This window comes from Macaca fascicularis, chromosome 8 (assembly GCF_037993035.2).
Source record: "Macaca fascicularis isolate 582-1 chromosome 8, T2T-MFA8v1.1".
NCBI lineage: Eukaryota > Metazoa > Chordata > Mammalia > Primates > Cercopithecidae > Macaca > Macaca fascicularis.
Window position 1 is genome coordinate 9,552,072 of NC_088382.1, and position 20,508 is coordinate 9,572,579.

The 20,508-nt window shown below is 45.2% G+C and overlaps 1 protein-coding gene across 3 annotated transcripts; it reads right to left on the reverse strand.

Moving 5' to 3' along the window:
* Positions 1-217: 217 nt before the first annotated feature.
* Positions 218-18,428, reverse strand: LOC102136126 (L-threonine 3-dehydrogenase, mitochondrial). Of its 3 annotated transcripts, none has more exons than XM_005562584.5 (9): positions 18,374-18,428; positions 9,635-9,821; positions 7,776-7,818; positions 6,653-6,723; positions 5,063-5,212; positions 4,795-4,967; positions 3,635-3,725; positions 1,632-1,901; positions 218-724 (listed from the first exon to the last, which is right to left on the reverse strand). In XM_005562584.5, the coding sequence occupies exons 2-9, from the start codon at positions 9,804-9,806 to the stop codon at positions 585-587; spliced, it is 1,110 nt and encodes a 369-aa protein (XP_005562641.3). In that variant the 5' UTR covers positions 9,807-9,821; positions 18,374-18,428; the 3' UTR covers positions 218-584. The 3 variants fall into 3 exon arrangements, with proteins under 3 accessions (XP_005562641.3, XP_045253786.2, XP_005562643.3); XM_045397851.3 differs by lacking the exon at positions 18,374-18,428 and adding an exon at positions 11,032-12,427; XM_005562586.5 differs by lacking the exon at positions 5,063-5,212.
* Positions 18,429-20,508: the final 2,080 nt, after the last annotated feature.

Consider the following 20,508-nt stretch of genomic DNA (forward strand, 5'->3'; position numbering starts at 1 on the left):
CCCACAGATCTAGCATCTTACAGAAAAACTAGAAGTGATCATTTTTGAAGCAGTGTCAAAATATCTTGAACGCTGACGGATATGGGATGAATACACCAAACACGGTTTACGTTCTGCTGGGATAGTAAAGAATACTTTTAAATCAGGAGTACCTCTTCGAAAGTCCTTAAAATGTAATCTTTGGTCTCTAGTCAAGAGAATAATCGAGTCTTAGGAGGAATATTTAAATTGAATTTAATTAAATACAAATGTCACACACTCCCTTCGTCCCAGAAATGATCACTTCATCCTAATTAAGGAAATGGAAACTAATGATGACTTAAGCCTTATTCTGTGGAATGTGTTTAGACAAGTTCAGGCAAACACCAAAAACTGAGAAGTCCCCCCACCATACCTACAACATTCTGAAAATGCTTAAATGTTAAACTCCATTCTTTGTCTAGCAGTTCAATATGAGCTGCCAAAATTTAGTCCAATTAGTCAGTTCCAAATAATGTAGGCTCCTTGGAGTCTATAACCTTGGAGTCGTGACAGTTCTCCTTTGACAGTGGACCAGGACACAGGAGCTCCTCTTTCAGATTCTTTCAGTTGGCTTGGGCAACTCTGGTTTCAGAACCATGGAAGTTCAACATGGTAGTCACCAACTCTGGAAGATCAAAATCATGTTTCCACCCCCAGTCCTTCCGAGCATTGCTGTCATCAAATTTCATCGGCCAACTATCCGCTAGGAAAAGATACGCAAGAGTAGCTTAAGTTATTCAGGTTGTGGATTCGCAAAAAGGTCTTGACCATTTTATATAAAGGTCTACAGTACAAAGTATAAAACAGGAAATTCCTTCGAGTAAAGCAGAACCGCTATTATGCACAGTCACCCTCTTAGGGCCAAAGACTATTAACCCGTCTTTTGTCAGGCACTGTGAATTTTCACACATTATTAAAATCTCACACAACTTCATAAGAAGTTTTATACTCAAAGAGGTGCTTCCGGCCGGGCGCGGTGGCTCAAGCCTGTAATCCCAGCACTTTGGGAGGCCGAGACGGGCGGATCACGAGGTCAGGAGATCGAGACCATCCTGGCTAACACGGTGAAACCCCGTCTCTACTAAGAAATACAAAAAATAGCCGGGCGAGGTGGCAGCGCCTGTAGTCCCAGCTACTCGGGAGGCTGAGGCCGGAGAATGGCGTGAACCCGGGAAGCGGAGCTTGCAGTGAGCTGAGATCCGGCCACTGCACTCCAGCCTGGGCTACAGAGCGAGACTCCGTCTCAAAAAAAAAAAAAAAAAAAAAAGAGGTGCTTCCACCCACAAATTGGCAAATTTACAGTATTTGAAGACCTGGGGCTGTTTTCATACTACCTCTATTGCTTCTATTTTTCCTTGCTTTATGTTTAAACTGTAAACAAGATGAAAGGCTAACAAGTTGTTTATTTGGAATGGAATGATTTCACCCACTTTAGAAATCATTCCCCAAAATCAAAGCTTCTGCTGGCTTGGGCTCAACAATTTCTTTGGGCTAGGCTCCTTCTCCAAAAGGTATCTGGACGCTTGGGAAACATCTATGCTGTCCTTATCCTTCCAAGGTTTACGTCCTCCAGGGACTCACAGTGAAGGCCTTTGCCAGCGGGTACGAACCTATGGCCTGCCGAACGGCATCCACGTTGTATGTGATCTGGAATTCCGGTACGTGCTTGAGGACCTCCTGGGCCAGCTCCTCGGGTGTGAAGCTCATGGCGCTGACATTGTAGGTCCTCATGGAGAGGGACTCGGCCGGGGCCTCCATGACCTCCAGGGTGGCCCTGAGGCAGTCGTCAATGTACATCATGGGCAGCCTTGTGCGGGCTTCCAGGTTGCACTCGAATTTGCCATGCTTTGTGGCATCATGAAAAATCTGGACTGCATAGTCTGAAAGGGAATCCCATGTGTGGGTTATAACAAAACAATGAATGAGCCTCTTGGATTGAGGCAGCAGTTCTCAAATGTTCTAGTCTCAGAGCCTTTTTATAATGGATTCTTAAAATTTAAGAACTCCAGTCAAGCTCAGTGACTCACACCTGTAGTCCCAGCACATTGGGAGGCCGAGGCAGGTAGATCGTCTGAGATCAGGAGTTCAAGACCAGCCTGTCCAACATAGTGAAACCCCATCTCTACTAAAAATACAAAAATTAGGCAGGTGTGATGGCACACATCTGTAATCCCTGCTACTTGGGAGACTGAGGCATGAGAATCACTCGAACCCAGGAGACAGGAGAGTGCAGTGAGCTGAGATGGCGCCACTGCACTCCAGCCTGGGGGACAGAACGAGACTCCATCTCAAAAAAAACAAAACAAGAATTGAGAACTCCCAAAGAAATCTGACTAATGTGGGTTATATCAATATTTACTGTAACAGAGTTAACTGAGAATTGTTTAGAATATTACCTTTTAAAATGACAATAAGCCTATCACATATTAATATGTGTAACATTTTATACGAAAAAGAGTATATTTTCTAAACAAACAAAAGGTACTGAGAAGGATGGTCTGTGGTACATTCTAAAAGTCTCTTTAGGGTCTGGCTTGATAGGGGTCTGCTGGAGCCCCCATCTGCTTCTGTATCCAGTCCATTCTTATCTTACAAGCCACACCACCTCTGGAAAACTCCACGATGCATTTGTGAAAGGAGAGTGAAAAAGGCCAGTAACGTCTCCATATCAATAAGAGTTTTGACCCTCAAGACCCCTTGAAAGTGTCTTGAGGATGCCCGGAGCTCCCCAGACCACACTTGGAGAAGCACCATATTAAAAAGCAGAAGCTTTGTAAGACCTCCTTCCAAATCTCTCTGATGTGGTCAAGTATCTTCTATATCCATTCTCAGGACCACGGATGTGGAAAGGATACCCGACGTGGGATTTATGAAAGAATGAGTGTTTGAGTCCAAAATAATAATCATCCTTACGTTCCTTTCACATACACAATGCCTACAGTCTATTTGAATAGGGCTCTCTCTGCGCGTTAAGAAACAAGAGGCTGTTGCTTACTGGGGGTCTTCCTACACTGAGTCACAGATTTGTTCTTGAATATTACGTTTTATTCTGGCACTGTGGGTGGCCAATCCCGAGCTGGACCGACAACGCTGGCATGTGCTACCCTTAGTGAGTGTAAGCCAGTTGGGTTCACTGTGCTTTTAAAATGCACATCGAGAGACAACACAGAAACTCTGGTCGCCATACAGCTAAAAAGATAGCACATTCATTTACCACAAAGACAACTCCTCCTAGCAATCAGTCTATTTTTTTTTTTTTTTGGTGGTTTTTGTTGTTTTTTATTTTTGAAACAGGGTCTCACTCTGTCACCCAGGCTGGAGTGCAGTGGCATGATCTCAGCTCACTGCAGCCTTGGCCTTCTGGGCTCAAGAGACCCTCCTGCCTCAGGTTCCCCGGTAGCTGGGACTACAGGTGTGGGCCATCATGCCTGGCTAATTTTTGTTTATTTTTCACAGAGACAAGATCCCACTGTGTTGTCCAGGCTGGTCTCTGGCTAGAGTGATCCTCCTGCCTCAGCTTCCCAAAGTGCTGGAATTATAGGCATGAGCCTCCGCACCTGGCTAGAAAGCCGATCTAACATACAAGAGATGTAAGAAATAGAAAACACTTCACCAGTTGTTCCTCCTCCAGGCTGGGAGTCAGCTGAAATGATTCCAGGATATCTCAGGCATCGGAAATCTAACCCATACCGGTAATGATAATACTATGAAAAAGAGAAAACATATTCAAACACAGATGTTTTAAATCAGATAGATGCAAAACAATCTGCTTTTCTGAAATCTCATTCCATGCAGTTATATTTAAATACTCCTAAAGAAAATAAAGACTCCTAAGTTTTTATCTTTAAAAAAAAAAATCAACTTTTTGGTGATACATCAATGCTGTAAATAACACATTAGCCTACAGTAGGGCTTTCCAGCCTCTCTTTGGAAAGGTGCCACTGATTTTCATCCTAAACGATTCAGCCTGAGAACATTCCCACACATGGCACGGGGAAAAGCAGAGGAGAGAACAGTAGATGAGAGGGCCGTGGCTATGACCGAGCTGGAGGAGCAGGCAGCAACTCAAATCTACTAGAGTATAAAGATAAAGAGTATTTTGCATTAGTTCATGCCTATAATCCCAGCACTTTGGGATGCTGAAGTGGGTGGATCACTTGAGGTCAGAAGTTTGAGACCAGCCTGGCCAACATGGCAAACCACTGCCTCTACTAAAAATATAAAATTTAGCGGGGCGTGGTGGCACGTGCCTATAATCCCAGCTACTTCGGAGGCTGAGGCATGAGAATCCCTTGAACCCAGGAGGCAGAGGCTGCTATGAGCTGAGATCACGCCACCACACTCCAGCCTGGGCGACAGAGCAAGACTCTGTCTCAAAAAACAAACAAACAAACAAAAAACAAAAAAACCCAAGATGTTTGAAGTTTTCTGTAGGTTTTAGAGTTACTACCAATGGCTACCAATACTGGGAGCCAGAAAGAATGGTGGGGTACAAGTAAGACAAGCAGCAAATGAAGAGATGGGTCGCCGTGCACGGGGCACCCAGGAAGTGCTGAGTGTTCCCACACGGCTGAGGAGGTTTCAGGAGCTGGAGACACCTGCCACATGACAAACCCAGTGAGTTAAGTAAGCGACTCTGGGGCTGAGATCCAAGAAGAGGGAAAGGTCCTCCAGGGATGAATCACCAGGCCTTGGAGGCAAAAAGAATGAGAAAGCAAACAGCAAATCGTGCCAGCCGGGGCACATTCAGCAATCTCGCTGAGTGATACTTACTTCTCCCATGAGCTCCGCGTGGACCTTGGACACCCCGTAGATGGTCCTGGGTCTCTGAATACAGAGATCGGGGGTTGGGTTCCGCGGAGAGGTGGGTCCAAAGGCCCCGATCGTGCTAGGCACAAACAATCGCAGATTGTGTTCCGCAGCGACATCCAGGATGTTATGCAGGCCTGAAATGAACAGACACTATCAGAATCTGAAAACATCTCTTCTTAAAGAACTGGAAAAACTGGCAAATCACATCCAGCCAGAGCCAGATGCTTACCAGTTATATTCACTGCTCTCGCCAAGGAAACATTTGCTTCTCCAATGGCGCTGAGCAAAGCGCTGTAATGAAAGAGCCAGGTGATGCGGTTGTTTACCACAATCTCCCGAAGATTCTTGTAATCCAAGATATCAGAATAAATGAACGGACCTGCAAGGAACATAAATTGAAACCACGAATGTGAAAAGGGTTGTGAACTACATGGACCTTTCCCCTTTCCCCCGTTGACTTGTGAATTTCATTGGTAGCCATGCGGTAACCAAGCCAGCTGGGCACTAGGCAGCATTTTTCTTATGGAAGAATCACAAGTCACAGTCAGCCCCCAGGTAAGGACAGCAAACGCTCCTATAGGAACTGCCTGGGCCAGGCCCTGTTCTAAGGACTTTATGTACATTTCTTTCCCATACAGCCTTGGAGGTAAACACATTTTACTGAGGAGGAAACAGGCACAGAGAGGTTAAGCAACTTGCCAGGATCAGAGAACAAGTGGAGGAATTGGGGTTGCAGCTAGGCATCGGCTCCAGAGTGGGTGCTGTTCCTCCCAGCCCTGTTTGCAGAGTGGCTTCACTCTGCTTCCAAGGTGCACATTTGAAAAGGAATAGAGAAACGGACTAATTAAACACCACCACCACCTTGGTATAGAAGAGCCACAAATCATGAGTTTATCATACTTAATTACACAGAGGTAAAGTTGATTTTGTTCTGTGCCAATTTTCCCCACTTACAGCAAACTGTCACTCTTCCCCCATGGTGAGCAGCAAAAGGCTGATGCTGAACCAGGAAAGACTAGGGGGCATTACAAAACCATATTTCTGGGGCAGCAGGGACAGTCTTGCTCTGTCGCTCAGGCTGGAATGCAGTGATGCAATCATGGCTCACTGCAGCCTCTATCTCCTGGGCTCAAGCGGTCCTCCCAAGTACTAGGACTGCAGGCATGTGCCACCATGCCAAGCTAATTTTTTATTTCTTGTGGAGACAGGGTCTCACTATATTGCCCAGGCTAGTCTTGAACTCCTGGACTCAAGTGATCCTCCCACCTCAGCCTCCCAAATTGTTGGGATTACAGGTGTGAGCCACCATGCCTAGTCATAAAAACATTTTTGAAGCAGTAAAAAACCTGACTAGAAGAGCTTGATTTTTTGGGGTGTGTGTGTGTGTGTGTGTGTGTGTGTGTGTGTGTGTGTATGTGTGTAGTACTTTAAGAGCAATTCTACACTGTAACATCAGGATTTATTTTTCCAAATTTCTAAAATTCCTTTTCTTCAGTACAGAACTTGATTTTTGTTTGTATTCTCTCCAAGTCAATAAGTTAAAACACAAGAAGACAGGAAACAAAGTTTTTATTTCAAATAACATCAAAATATATTATTCCAAAAACTTCAAGATCAAAAGAACTCTTCTGCTCTTTTATCACCTGAATGAGCAGCAGCATTAAAAATACTTATTTTTAAGTGAAATACCAGTGCCTCAATAACTTATCTGAGTCATAAATTCAGCTAGGAGCTGTTGCACGCACCGATTTCATGAGCCACCTCTTTGTGCTTTGAAAATTAGAGATAAAAATAAAAGCGAGACCTATGGATCTCTTACCACTGTGAAAGACATGATCGGGGGGCTTCCTGATGTCAGACAAAATCACATTGTCCTTTCCGAATCGTTTCCTAAAGGGAAAATCAACACACACAAGTTGGCAACATCTAGGATGCAACGAGTCCTGTGAAAAGTCTTACAAAATAAGAACGGTAATTTTCTGCCAGCCTCAAATCTCTACTTCCTCTTCATCCTCAATTCATACACCTTCTGTTCTTGTCTCTCTCACACTCAGGCCTCTATTTCCCTGCCCACGGCTCTGTCTTCTGTTTCTCCTCTCGCCTGACTGTAACCCTACGCTTGTCACCAGTTTCTTCCTATTACCCCTGAGAGTTTTTACCTCTTCCTCATCATTCTTCTTATCTTCTCTCCCTCTTCTTATTCTCTTATCCCATTCTCTCCAAATCCCACACTCTTCCCTTCCAGTTTGCACCTGTACTTCCCTTGGTTCCCAAACAACTAAAAGTCAAAGTGATTCGCTGGGAAAAGTGTGTCTCACTGCCTAAGTTTGGAAAAGAGAGAGAGAGCAAAGAACCAGTCTGGAGATGTTGAGTCAAGGGCCTGTGACAAGTCTGTGATATTCAGAGGCAAAATAAAATGTATTTTAGGCTGGGCACGGTAGCTCACATCTGTAATCCCAGCACTTTGGGGAGGTGAGGTGGGCAGATCACTTGAGGCCAGGAGTTAGAAGACCAGCCTGGACAACATAGCAAGAGCCCGTCTCTACCAAAAACACAAAAAATTAGCCAGGCGTGGTGGTGGGTGCCTGTAGTCCCAGTTACTCAGGAGGCTGAGGCAGGAGAATCACTTGAACCCAGGAGGTGGAGGTTACAGGGAGCCAGAATTGCACCACTGCACTTCAGCCTGGGTGACAGAGCAAGGCTCCATCTCAAAAAAAAAAAAAAAAAAAAAGATATATATATATACATACACACAATTATATATATAATTTATATATAGATGTATAAATATCTATATATATCTATATATATAGCAGTTATTTAGATATATCTTAACAATGGTAAGGAGCAAGAGGAGAGAAAAGACGTTTAAAAGGCATCACAGATGAGCTCCATATACTTAAGAACTCAGATTTTAAATTTCAAGTTTTTAGGGCTCTTACCTCAAAAGATTAGCAAGCCCCACTCCCAGCTGGCCAAGACCCCCTAGATGAAGAAGAAAAAAAAAGTGAAGCTTTAATGCAAATCTAACCAGTTCAATTATTTCCAGAACGTAATAATTGAGTGAGACTAGTTTTCAGTCTTAGCTAACTACGTAAGTCCTAGGTTGAGCTGATATAACTGCTGCTTACTTCCTATCTTCCCAGGAACGTGGTACAGCACTTAGAAATGCAATAATCTCCCCCAGGCTAGGACAGAGACCAATACAGGTAATATTGGTTTCAGAGACAGCACTCTCACCAGCATGGAGTGGTTCTGAGAAAGAGGAGAAGCAAGGGCGTAAGAAGAGGAAAATCTCATGAAAGCCAGGCACAGGTCTGGAATTTCTTGGGGCAGGAACTCAATCCTGGCCTTCATTATTTTGATGAACTTTGAAGCTTGTCTGCTATGGGTGACAAAATCATTCAAAACCAGTATGAACAGATTCCTACCCACCTCTGGTGGGATGAGGCAGAATCCCATCCTCCATTAGAAGTGGACTGGGATATGAAAGGGCAAAGAGGCAGGGAGAAACCAAGAAGTCATTTGGAAAAGGGACAGACAACTGAATCAACAAGGCGCCACTGAGAAAGTTAAAACGAATAGTATAGCTTCCAGTTTGAAGGATTCAACATGCCATTGACAGAAACAGGAGGCCAGTGGGCTAGGAGCACATTCAGGAAAGGACAACAGTCCATTTCATTTGAGAGAAACTGATGAGGCAGGAAGATATAAAAGTGGGACTTCCTGTAAGCATTTGTTAACTTGGGAATAAAACCAGGACACCCTGAAAGATGCATCATTAGTGGAGGCGAGAGGGAATAAAACACTCGGACAACACGATGGGTGAATCTGAAGAAAGGCACAGAGGGAAATCTACTAAGCTTGAAACTTATTTCAGCATCAGAAGTGGAGAAGGCAGTAAAAGGGCACACGCCCCACATGCACGCGCGCACACGAAAATGAGAAGGATAATGCTGTAAAACCAAGGGAAGAAAGCCTGGCAAGAAAGAGAAAGAAGTAAAACATGTCCATCAAACTGGAGGTAGGCTTGGGCTGGCTGGAAGTGACAGAGTAAAGTCTGGAGTGAGAACGATACAAAATCAGGGGCCAAACATACTTGAGGTGAGGAGGTTCAGGGAGCGAGTCACTGGCAACGATGAGCTCAAGGGCAACAGTGAGTGCTGCGGCAACAAGTCCCTTGGCCAGACGCTAACTTACCTTCTCTATTTCCAACAGGCAAATGTGCAATAACAGTTTGGGATGAATGACTCTGAGTTTAGGTTCAGGAGTCTGGCCAAGGAACAGCGTGCCTAACACCAGAATCAATGTTCTAGCCCCGGCACCTTCCTGTGCACTAGCCTTCACTCCCCAGACTGATCCTAATATGGAAGGGAACCAAGTTCCAGAGCAGCTTTTGGCCCCCAGGTTCCTAGATTCCTTCGAACAACAATAAAAGTTATGGCAGGGAAAACCAAGTGCTGGGAACAGTGATGAAATAAGGATTTGGATTTGCAAAATTCTAAAAACCACACAAACAAAAAAGCCAATGGTGAAAAAGGCAGTGTCTGATCAACAAGAGCAGCTGCTCTAATTTAACACTTTGTATTATAAAATACATCATTCTGAAATCCTTTTCTTAGTACAGACAGTAAATCCAGATTCTGCCATCAGGCCAAGCCTGTTTTTGCTGCATTATCGGCTACAGAGGCAGGCGGTATGGTTCGGATGGCACATTACACGTTCTCAAAACAAAGGCACAGACACACGGCACAGGAAAGAATCAAGCCATGGAAGTAGAAAAAAGAAAAGAAAAACTAACCTGTAATTAAGACTCGCGGATGGTCTGTGTCAGAGAAAGACGCAGAGTGGAAGTTAGCATCTGCTGGAATTTGCCGAGGGGAGATGCCCAGAAAGCGGACCGGCAGGACAGGTGTCCAACAGCCACAGGCTGGGCTCTGCCCCACTCGCCTCAGCATCCGAATGAACAGCATTTTCTTTTCAAATACCTTGTGAGAAAAAAGGAGCAGAGTTAGTGATGTGACCTTTTATCCCTCCAGCTCTTCGAAATGAACTCTTCAACTGAAATGAACACTAAGATTGTCAGCGAATGAGCAAAGCTACGCTTTTAGATTCAGGAATCGAACTAAAGAGACTGCTGAGTTCGCCGATAGGAAGCCAGTCAAGGGCCTCCCGTGAGCCAGGCCCTGTGATAAAGGGATAAAGTGTTGCTCACACAAAGTCCAGCCAAACAAAGGCCGAACTGAGATTCAGAACTGACACCGCACAATGCTGACACCAGCTGGGATCTAATGCAACAGAGGCGGTGACTGCACGGAGAACCTGCACACCGCAGAGACAGTCGGTGAATCCTAGCAAAGGCTTTAAGTCTTGACTACAACTGTTATCAACTTGTCCACACAACATCTGAGGATACAAATGGGTCCCAGATTAAATATTAAATACAGTGCCCTATAAATCTTGCATTAACACTCACATGTTACAATGAACCAGCCTAGAAAAGCAGAGGGTTAAGATAAAAAGGCCCGTAGCAATATTTAGTAAGCTGGGAAGGATTTTTGTTTTTCCATCATCTCTGTAGAAAGGGTCACGTAGAAAAGCCATTTTCTTATTGTTTCAGAGATCACATAATTTAATTTAGTCTAGCTCCTCCTCCTCATCAGCTTTAGTACCAGCTGACCATGAAATCAGCCCTGGCCTCAGAGGTCAAGACGGTCCAGTCACATATGGCTTGAGACTGCCATGTTCCTCAACCTGTCCCCAACACCCAGGCAGGCATGTCTTGAGAGCAGCTGCCCAGCTTGCTTTGCTGGTTCTAACAGCAAACCCCCCAGCCTCCCTACCGGCTGGCCTATCACACACCACACACTGACCTGTGGCCTCTACTTTCTCACCCGCTGGAAGAGGAAGATCTCTTCCAACAGAAAAAGCAGGTGAGCTTCAAAGCCAACTCAGGTGTCCCATCCCCTCAAGCATCTTCTATTTTGCATTATAAAGGGAGAAAAAGTAAACCACAGTTAGAGACATTTCCTGTAAGATGTAAACTCATAGGAAGGTACTCAGTTCCTCAAGTAGATTTAAGACAGTGATTCCAAGTTAAATGCCAGAAGTAGCAGAAGCTTTCTTGCAATCCCTAATCATACCAAAACCCAAATTACAGGAAACAAAAGGAAAATAATGTCTTTTCAAAACACATACCTTTTCATACCTTTCTGGGTCATGAAGGTTTTGCTCTTTAGTACTCCAAAACAAGACAGGTAGAAGCTGCCTGGTGGCTTCTCTGGGTCAGTGACTGGACCCACCAGGTGTCCAGCATCTAGAAGACACCCGAGGCCCTTCACCCCGGCTAATGTTCTCAAATAAGTGAGCAGAAGAGAACCTTCTCACTGTGGGCACATCTCTGCTTTCACTGCACAGGCCCAAAGTGATGAGGCAGGTGTCCAGGACGGACCACATTACGGGAAAGGCCTCAGCTTTTCCTCAAGCAGACCTTAGAGGAATGCTAAGTGTAGCCACTGCTGACACCTGAAACCAGGTAAGAACTTGGATTCTTAAAGTCACTTATTTCAGCAAGTGCAAAGGGATATTGAGGAAGCCCAGAGACAACATTTCCCAGAATATTCGAGACTGAAAGACAATTCCAATTCCCGAAAGCAAAATAACGAACAGTCACAGTTAAAAAGGGTTTTTTTAATTTAAAAATGGAAAAGACGGGAGCTGCAGGGGAAGAGCAAACCCTGAAGATATAAAACAGGTACAACTGTATTCATCGCTTTCTCCACAAAGGGAAAGCATGAAGGAGGCACCCAACAAATTGTTAAATGAATGTGGAGTTCAGTTCAACAACATGGACAGTTCGTAGCGGAGTTGGTTCTTCTTAATTCACTATTATTAGTAGCTAACATTTTTTGCTGTTTATATACCACAAGCTGGTGCGTGCTCAATGGTACTACCACAAGCACCACTCCCCTAGAAAACCTAGTTCTTAACCACCGCGCAGCAATACTGCCTCTATTACAGAATCACTTTAATACATAGGTATTATAAACAAAAATAATTTTAAAACCCTCCAACCCTCCAAGGCATGTAGATTTTCTTGTTGCTCCTGCCAAGTTAAACTTAATACTCTTAAGGCAGAAGTTCTCTAATTTTTTGGTCTTTATATATATCTATGTTTCATATCTACGTTTCATATCTATATAAAGACCAAAAAAATAGAGTCTGTATATTATGGTCTATATATTTGGTCTATGGATCAAAAAATTATGGTCTATACATATAACTCCTTTATACTCTTAAAAATGGAGAACTCCAAAACGTTACTGTTTATGTTGGTTGTATCTATTAATGTTTAGTGTTAGAAAGCAAAACAAATAAATGTTTAACATCTTTATTAGTTCATTTAAAAACAATAAATACGTTAACATAAACATCATTAAAATAACTATATTTTCAGGAGCCTGAGATAGAAGAATTGCTTGAACCGGGGATGTGGAGGTTGCAGTGAGCCGAGATGGTGCCTCTGCACTCCACTCCTGCCTGGTAGAGCAAGGTTACATCTCAAAAAACAAAAAAAAAAAACAAAAAAAAAAACCTGTTTTCCAATACAAAAAATATTCAGTGGAAGGAGTGCCATTATTTTAAACTTTATACTTCTCTTTGATTAAAAAAAAACATACAAAAAAACCCTGGATTTTCATATCTGCTTCTGCAATTTGTTTCTCTAATTGAAAAAAAATCCAAACACATCAAAGCAGTGAAAAGAGGAAATGGTATTTTATTCATTTTTTCAAATAATTCTGGAAGTTCATCTTTGCTACCACTCCAAAACTCAATGCATCGGTCTTCTTAAAGGTTAATTGTGATGCGGAATCTGAAAGCTTATCAATGAACTCTTTGTACTTTGCTACATTAAAACTTAACTTAATGCTTTAAACCAGTGGTCCCCAACCTTTTTAGCACCAGGGACCAGTTTTGTGGAAGACAATTTTCCATAGACTGGGAGGAAGGGGGGTGGTTTCGGGATAATTCAAGCACATTCCATTTATTGTGCACTTTATTTCTATTATTATTGCATTGTAATATATAATAAAATAATTATACAACTCACCATAATCTAGAATCAGTGGGAGCCCTGAGGTTGTTTTCCTGCAACTAGATGGTCCCATCTAGTAACAGATCATCAGGCATTAGATTCTCATAAGGAGTGTGCAACCTAGATCCCTGGCATGTGCAGTTCACAATAGGATTTGTGCTTCTATGAGACTCTAATGCTGCAGCTGATCTGACAGGAGGCAGAGCTCAGGCGAGCAATGGGGAGCAGCTGTACATACAGGTGAAGCTTTATTCATTCACTCAATCACTGCCGCTCACCTCCTGCTGTGCAGTCTGACTCCTGACAGCCCATGGGCTGGCACTGCTTTAAATGGATCTTTTAGCCCTGCATAACTTTGTACCTTCATGCATTAGCCTTTTGGAAAATATTGATTCAGTACGTTATGTGCATTGTCCAAATATTAACACACTTCACTATATGATATTAAAAAGTCCTACTAGTTAATATCACCACTGATCTCGTCAGAAAATTCCTAAGTATGGGGAAGCTGTCAAGTTCATGGTGGTAAATACAAATTAATTGGCAAGAAACACTGTTAGTTGTTTCCTTGAAGTGACAGGCTCACTTCCTTCATGTTTTAGAATATGTCCGGCAATTATCCAAGTATGAATACTCATTGTTTGTCAGCCTGTCAAGCAAAAATGGTTTTCTATGAAGAAAAGTGGCCAGTTCAGCTCACAATTCAATCACACGCTGCTTCAGCTGAAGGCAACCGTCACACTTTGAAACGTGTCATAGAGGGCTTTATAGGCACTTCCCTCCACTATACAGCATATCCAAGAGATGCATACTCAGAAGTCAGGATTTAATCCGGACAGTCATTTTTACTGTTTCATCAGGACATTCTTAAGTAAAACTGTCAATTTTCTCTCACTTTTTATTGAAAGCATAGGGCAGTAAAAAATACAGTGACGACTAGAACAGCTTGGTACCAACTGCCTTGATTTGCACAAAGGCACCAGGAGTTTTACCCAGCATTGCTCTGGCATCATCAATGCAAGTTCAATGCACTTGTTCCAGAATGAATCATAAAATTCAAAAAAGTTATTCAACTTTGAATATCTTGGCACTACTCATGTTTGCCACCAAGCATTCACTAAAAAGCTACTGTCTATTGTAAAGATAAAGGATTGTATATTGCTATTACATATTACAATAAAAAGATTATCTAAAAAGGTATTGATTGGTTTGGTGCTGATACCAGAAGAATACAAGCAAAATGGCACCTCTAGTCTTTCTTCCATTTGTGAGGCAGAAATACACTTCTACAGTCAATATACTAACTGGGTCTTCGTGTTTCAGCTAAATCTTTAATTTGGCAGATTACTGTATCATTGGAAAACTGAAGTGCTATGAGCTCGTTCAATGCTTTTTCATCTAAACAAGGCTTTATCATGTGTTTCTGCAACCAATGCAACTTGATAATTTATCCTGCTTTACGCTTCAACTTTGTCGTTTTTAGTTTGAGAAGCCATGACAAAAATCTCTGACTTTTAAAAAGCTCATTATATCCACACTTAAGCGATTCCGTTCATTTTTCTTTAGAGGACTCGGAATGGTTGGTCTCAAAATAATGCTACTGGCACCATAATACTGTTGAAAATGGTTCTGTGGCATAAGACACATAAGACCAATTACTAACAGCTATAAAGCTCAGGAAATCTTTCACCTTGCCTTAGTTTTGCTCATTTCTCTGGAGTAAATTCCTCCGTTCCATGAATCAGGAATACTCTGATATATTCATTGCATTTTTTTCAGCATTTTAGGCAATAGGTGGTGCAGCTGTAAGCTGAAAAATCAAGTTTTCTAATATCCCCCTTTTAAGCCAAGAATCTATCCTTAAATAGAAAAATATCTAAATATCCTTTTATTTTAGAATAAAATATTATTACATTCAAAAATCATTTAATGCCATTTGAAATTTTAGAAAGGCTTTCCAATCAAGACTACAGAGTGTACTTTTTGTTGTTTTTTCACATAGGCACAGAAAACTCTGGGATTTCAAATTAGTAACTTATTAATAGAAAATTAGGTCACAGATACAACAGGTATAAGTAAAGACAGCCAGTAAGTGCACGGTAGAAATACTAAGTGCAAATTGAGTTCATCTCTGAAAATGCAGATATTTTTATCCTAACCCTAACACCTTAGAAGATCTGAGAAACAGCAGAATACACAAGCACAAATTCCATTAGTCATCACAGGCAAAGCTCTTTGCAAGTCATGTAATCTCTGGGAAACTCACTGCACACTTGTGAGAGAACGAATGAAAAAGGTAAATAACATCTTAGTATTCTTTTAAAAAATAGTTTTGACCTCATGGACCCTACGGGAGGTTTCAGAGACCCTCCACAGTTCCCCAGATTACAATTTGAGAACAGCTGCTCTAAAGTAAAACTTTCTTTGCCAAGCTAGATACTAAATTTATATAGAGAAAGTCAAAGATGATTTTCAGTCCCTCCTACCTAAAGATCAAATTAGAGCCCATGAACTTTCTGTCCCAAGCACCTTGTTTACTTTATTTGCAAGGATAAAGAGGAAAAGGTTAACATACTCTCCTCCACAAATAATGAAGCACTTTCCCAACCTGGGCCTCTCTGAGGTGGTCATGGAAGGTCACAACTTCTTCCATGCCCCCTGCATATCCACTTATCTGCATTAACAGCAGCAGTCACACAGCAGCGGCATCGGGAAGTGAGGGGGCGATAGAGACACAGACTACAGCCCAGATGACTCCAGTGATTGCTTGCACATGGGTGGGTGGTGAAGGTGTCAAGAATATGAAGGTCTCTAATTGGGGCCGCTGCAAGAATGGGCTTTCTGGAGAAGCAGATCAGGTGAGAAGACAGAAGTCAAGTGAGTTTTTGTTGTGGACATGTTAGATTTAGGTGCCAGATACCATATATTTGCCTCTCCTAGGAAGTTGTGATGCATGTTCGTACTCAATGCCGTGTCTAAGAGGCAGACAGGAAGGGGAAACCATCACAGGTTTACATCTCAAAAATCAAATGACCCTATTCTCTGGGGGAAAAAAAAGTTACCTCAGTTTCTTGGGGATGTGGCAGTGGCGGTGGGGCGGGGGGACTTAATTCAACTGTGATTGCTCTAAAGAGAGATATTTTTTAGCTATTAAGGAAACTTCCACCCATAATACCGAAGACAACTAGATATGCAGCATCAGTTTTCCTCCGTGTTCTTGCTGTCATGAGATCTCCCAACATTTCTGTCTGTAATTATTCTTAGGTATGGAGACAGTAACAGATGTATTAAGTAATGTCTTTAGCAATTAAGCGTGAAACTAAGATATCCAGCCTCCAACAGATGAATGGATAAAGAAAATAAGGTCTACACATACAACAGAAGTTTTTCAGTCTTAAAAAAGGAGGGAATTCTGACACTTGCTACAACATGGCTGAAGCTCGAAGTCATCAGGCTAAGTGAAATAAATCAGTCACCGAAGGACAAACACTGTATGACTCCACTGATGTGCATTATTTAAAGTACTCAAAAAATCATAGAAACAAAGTAGAAAGGTGGCTGGTTGCCAAGGGCTGGGGTAGAGGCAGAGAAATTAGTGTTTAATGAGCGCACAGTTTCAGTTTTGCAAGATGAACAAGTGCTGGAGATTGATTAAATAACAACGTGAATATACTTAACGCTACTGAACTGTACGCTTAGAAATGTTTAGGATGGTAAATCTAATGTTACGTGATAGGAATCACAAAATTACAATAGTAAAAAGTTTTACAGTGTTCAGCACCACGAAACGACCTGCGTGCATATGTGCGTGTGTGTATATATAGATATATCTGAAGAGCCAGAAAACTCGCCTAACATAGATCAGTGTTGCCCCCAAAGACCCGGCAAACTCCAAACCCCAGCCCTTGTCCTCTCCCCTCTTCCATTTGCAAACCTGTTTAAACCTACTACTCTCCCGCTGCCCGCTCCTTCCTTCCAGCCTCAGGGGTCTGCAGGAGCATTTCCGCTGCTGGTGCTCACGCCTAGCCCCTCACATCGGGCCTTCCCTGCTCTGAACTCAGTGATAACTGCCCCGTTGACAACTTCCTGGCGCCAATGCCCCCTACCCCTCCCCACTTCTAACTTAATACCTATGTCCATCCTCACCTTCATTTTCACTGGGTTCCCGCACTCCAATCTTACTCTGCTTTAAGGAGCAAGAACGTTTACCAGACGCATTTGCAAGGCAGTCTGGGCTTTAAAACCTGACTCATTACATCATCATTATCACCAATGCATCCTCTTAATAGTAATGATCCAAGGAAAAATCAGGCGCCTTGTAACTACGGAGCATTGGCAAAGCATCTGCTTTCCTGAACTCTTATTTAACCCTCACAGCAACCCTGAAGCTGGGGCCTTTTCCCCTTTTTTCAGAATCCACTGACCAGCCCAAGGTCAGGCAGTTATTAACTACCAAGAGAGGTAGGTCCACCATGTCCCAAACCCTCTACCTCCAGCACCCCAACTCTTCCCACTCAAGAGAAGAGATGAGCTCAGATGCCTAACAGAAGGCAAAGAAGAAACACCCCCAGGGCCACGCAGGGGGCACCTTTCCTGGCAGCCTGCACCCCTCCCCAGGGGGACAGCACGCACCAGCCAGGGGTTCTGGACCCGCGGTCGGCCTCGCTATGTGCGCCTGGCTTCTTGCCTTGCCAAATCTCAAGTTGCCGCGATCTCAGAAAGGGGGCAATCACCATGCCATCCCAATAGATTGTTGAGAGCATTTAATAAAAGCAGTCAATCTATGAAAAGCACTGTGCAAACTGCGCTGTCCATGTTAAGGCTCAATCCACATTCGCTTTCTCTCTTAAGTCTCTGAGCTGGTCAAGTCTGGGCTTTAAGTGGGGATGATCCGAAAGCTAGAAAGGATCGAGAAAATCCCAAAGCTCTAAATGTGAGCTAGGGAGAGTCTCAGAGGGAGGTCTGACTGCAGAGCGGGAGTCTCCTCCTCCCGCGCGCGGCTGCCCGGGACGGGACGCCCATGGGGCATCCAGGACGAGGACGCGAGGTCTCAGCCTGGGCGGGTGGACAGGGTGTAGGGTCCTACCCTCCGCAGGCGATGGCTTCCCAAAGTCTGGATAAACCGGTTTCGCGGGGCCGGCCATGCCCGCCCCTCTTCCCAGCGGGGGGAGCCTTTTCAAAAGTGGAGGGGAGCGGGTGTCGCGCCCTGCCAACCCGGGCTGCGCCTGGGCCCTCCCCGCCGGGCTCCCGCGCCGCCCTCGGGACTATGCCGCCACTGCCGGGACAACCGCGCGCGCCCTGGAGCGCAGAATCTGCGGCGCCGTGCAGGGCTCGCCCCGACTTCGGCCAGCCCCTAGCCACCAGCTCCGCGGCCCGTCCCCACTCCAAGAGGGGGCTCGGCTCCCTGCTCCACTCGGGGAAATGTCAGGCGACCCCCAGACTGACCTTCCTGCGCACCCCGCTGAGGCTGCGAACCCAGAGCCGGAGCTGCCAGCAGACCCAGCGCAGGCCAACCCCGGCGCCTTTATCCCGCGCCGCCCCGCCAGGCGCACCAATCCCCGGCCGAGGAGGGGGACCGCTCGGCGCCGCGGGAGGCGGGCCGCGCACGCCCCCCGCAGGGAGGACTCAGGGACAGTCAGGGCCCCGGGAGAGTCCGCGCGCATCGCCCTCTCCGCGGCGCCAGCCCTGGCGTCTGCGCGTGGCCCCGCCAGGGAGGGGCGACGCGATCAGAGCCGCACGCGACTGAAATCCGCACTCTGGAGCCGCAGAGCGCGCGGTCTTGCTGTGTTTAGCCGCTCCCTGGCAAGTGACGTGGGGAAAGAACGCAGGGCGCAGGAGAGACAGCTGGAAACGTTTGCGGGGTAGCTGCCCCAGGATTGAGGGTCTGGAGGTCAGGTGTGGGGAGACCTTGAGCGAGGCACTTCTTGGCCTCCCAGCTGGGAGGCATCGCTGAAAAATTAGGTGACCTCCAAGACCAAACACCAGCAGAGTCAGCGTCACCTGGGCGCGGGCTGGAAATGCAAATTGGCAGGGCGCACCCCAACCCCTCCGGACCTGCTGAGTCAGCATCTCTGGGGGTGGTGCCCGCGCGCCCCCAGCGGGACGCCGGTGCGCGCAGTAGCTTGAGAAGCGCGGGTCCAGGGCGCTGGTTCTCAAACTCCGCTGCATATTGCAATTACCTGGGAGCTTTTTAACCTCCAAACGCCCAGGCTGGCCCTGGACCAAATGACAGAATCTCCGGGGCTGAGGGAACGGGGACAGAGAAGTCCAGACGTAAGCATCTCTTTTAAGCTCTTAAAGCGATTCCAGTGTGCTGTGAAGGTTGGACTCAAGGTATGGTCCCTGGACAAAGCAGCCCCCACTCCAGACCTACCGAACCAGGGAATCTGCATTTTCACAGGATCCCCGAGTGACTTGCAGGCGCCTTCGGTTTGGGAGAAACAACTCTAAGATGTCTTCTCACATTAAGAATCTGTGATTTTGTGAAATCTGTCTCGTTTTGTTTAGCGGGCTAGCCACATCCCGTTTTTTCAGCTTCTCCTTTGACTTGATCCCTGAAGATGGCTCTGCCTCTGGCGCGCTTGAAATATATCGACTAGGTCATGATCACCGTGCAATCTGCTCAGTGTAGCCTCCCCGCTTGGAGAAGTGTTATTAATGCAATCTAAAATGACTACGGTTCTGCGGTCTACCGAACTGCCCACGGGGGTAGGGGTTTCAGACTTTTGGCATCTCAAGAGACTTGAGATTACCGAGACCAAGATACCCACTTCAAGAGGAAAAGGTGAGGCCTCACCCAGAGACGTGACGAGGTGGGATCAAGGCCACGGGGGACCAGAATGCTGACCCAGGCAACCTCTCCCTGCCGCGCTGCCCTTTGTAATACTCCGTATCATATCATGAGGAGCTATTTTTCTTTCTCCACAAACTTGGTGGTGAATGGAAGAGGATATCAAGCTCGCTTTGAGTGGGATTGAGGTAGGAGGCGGGGCTCAGACACCAGACCAGATTGAGTACTAACTAAAGCAGGGTCAGGGCCAAAGCAGCTTTCCCTCAGATAGGCTCACCAGGGTGCCACGTCAGTTTACCGTTGCCATGGCAATATCGGGGCGTTACTGCCCGTTTCCATGGCAGTAATCCAATAGTTACCACCCCTTCCCTAGACATTTCTGCATAAACCTCCCCTTAATCTGCATGTAATTAAAAGTGGGTATAAATATGACTGCAAAACTGCCCAGAGCTGCTCCTCTCTGCTGGGCGAGCCCTGCTCTGCAGGAGCGATCACGAAGCTGTAACCCTGCCTCTTCCATAAAGCTGTTTTCTTCTACCTCTGGCTTGCCCTTGAATTCTTTCCTGGGCAAAGCCAAGAACCCTCCTGGTCGAAGCTCCATTTTGGGGCTCACCTGCCCTGCATCAGGATTACAGGTGGGAACGTTGCGGGGTAGAGCGATCCACTGATACTGGCTCTGATTCTGCATTGGGGAATGGTGGACGGTCAGACGGAGGCACAGACCATAGCTTCGACCTTTGTTCTTGGGGACAGGACAAGGGGAAGGTGTGATTCCAGGGACTGAAAAGTG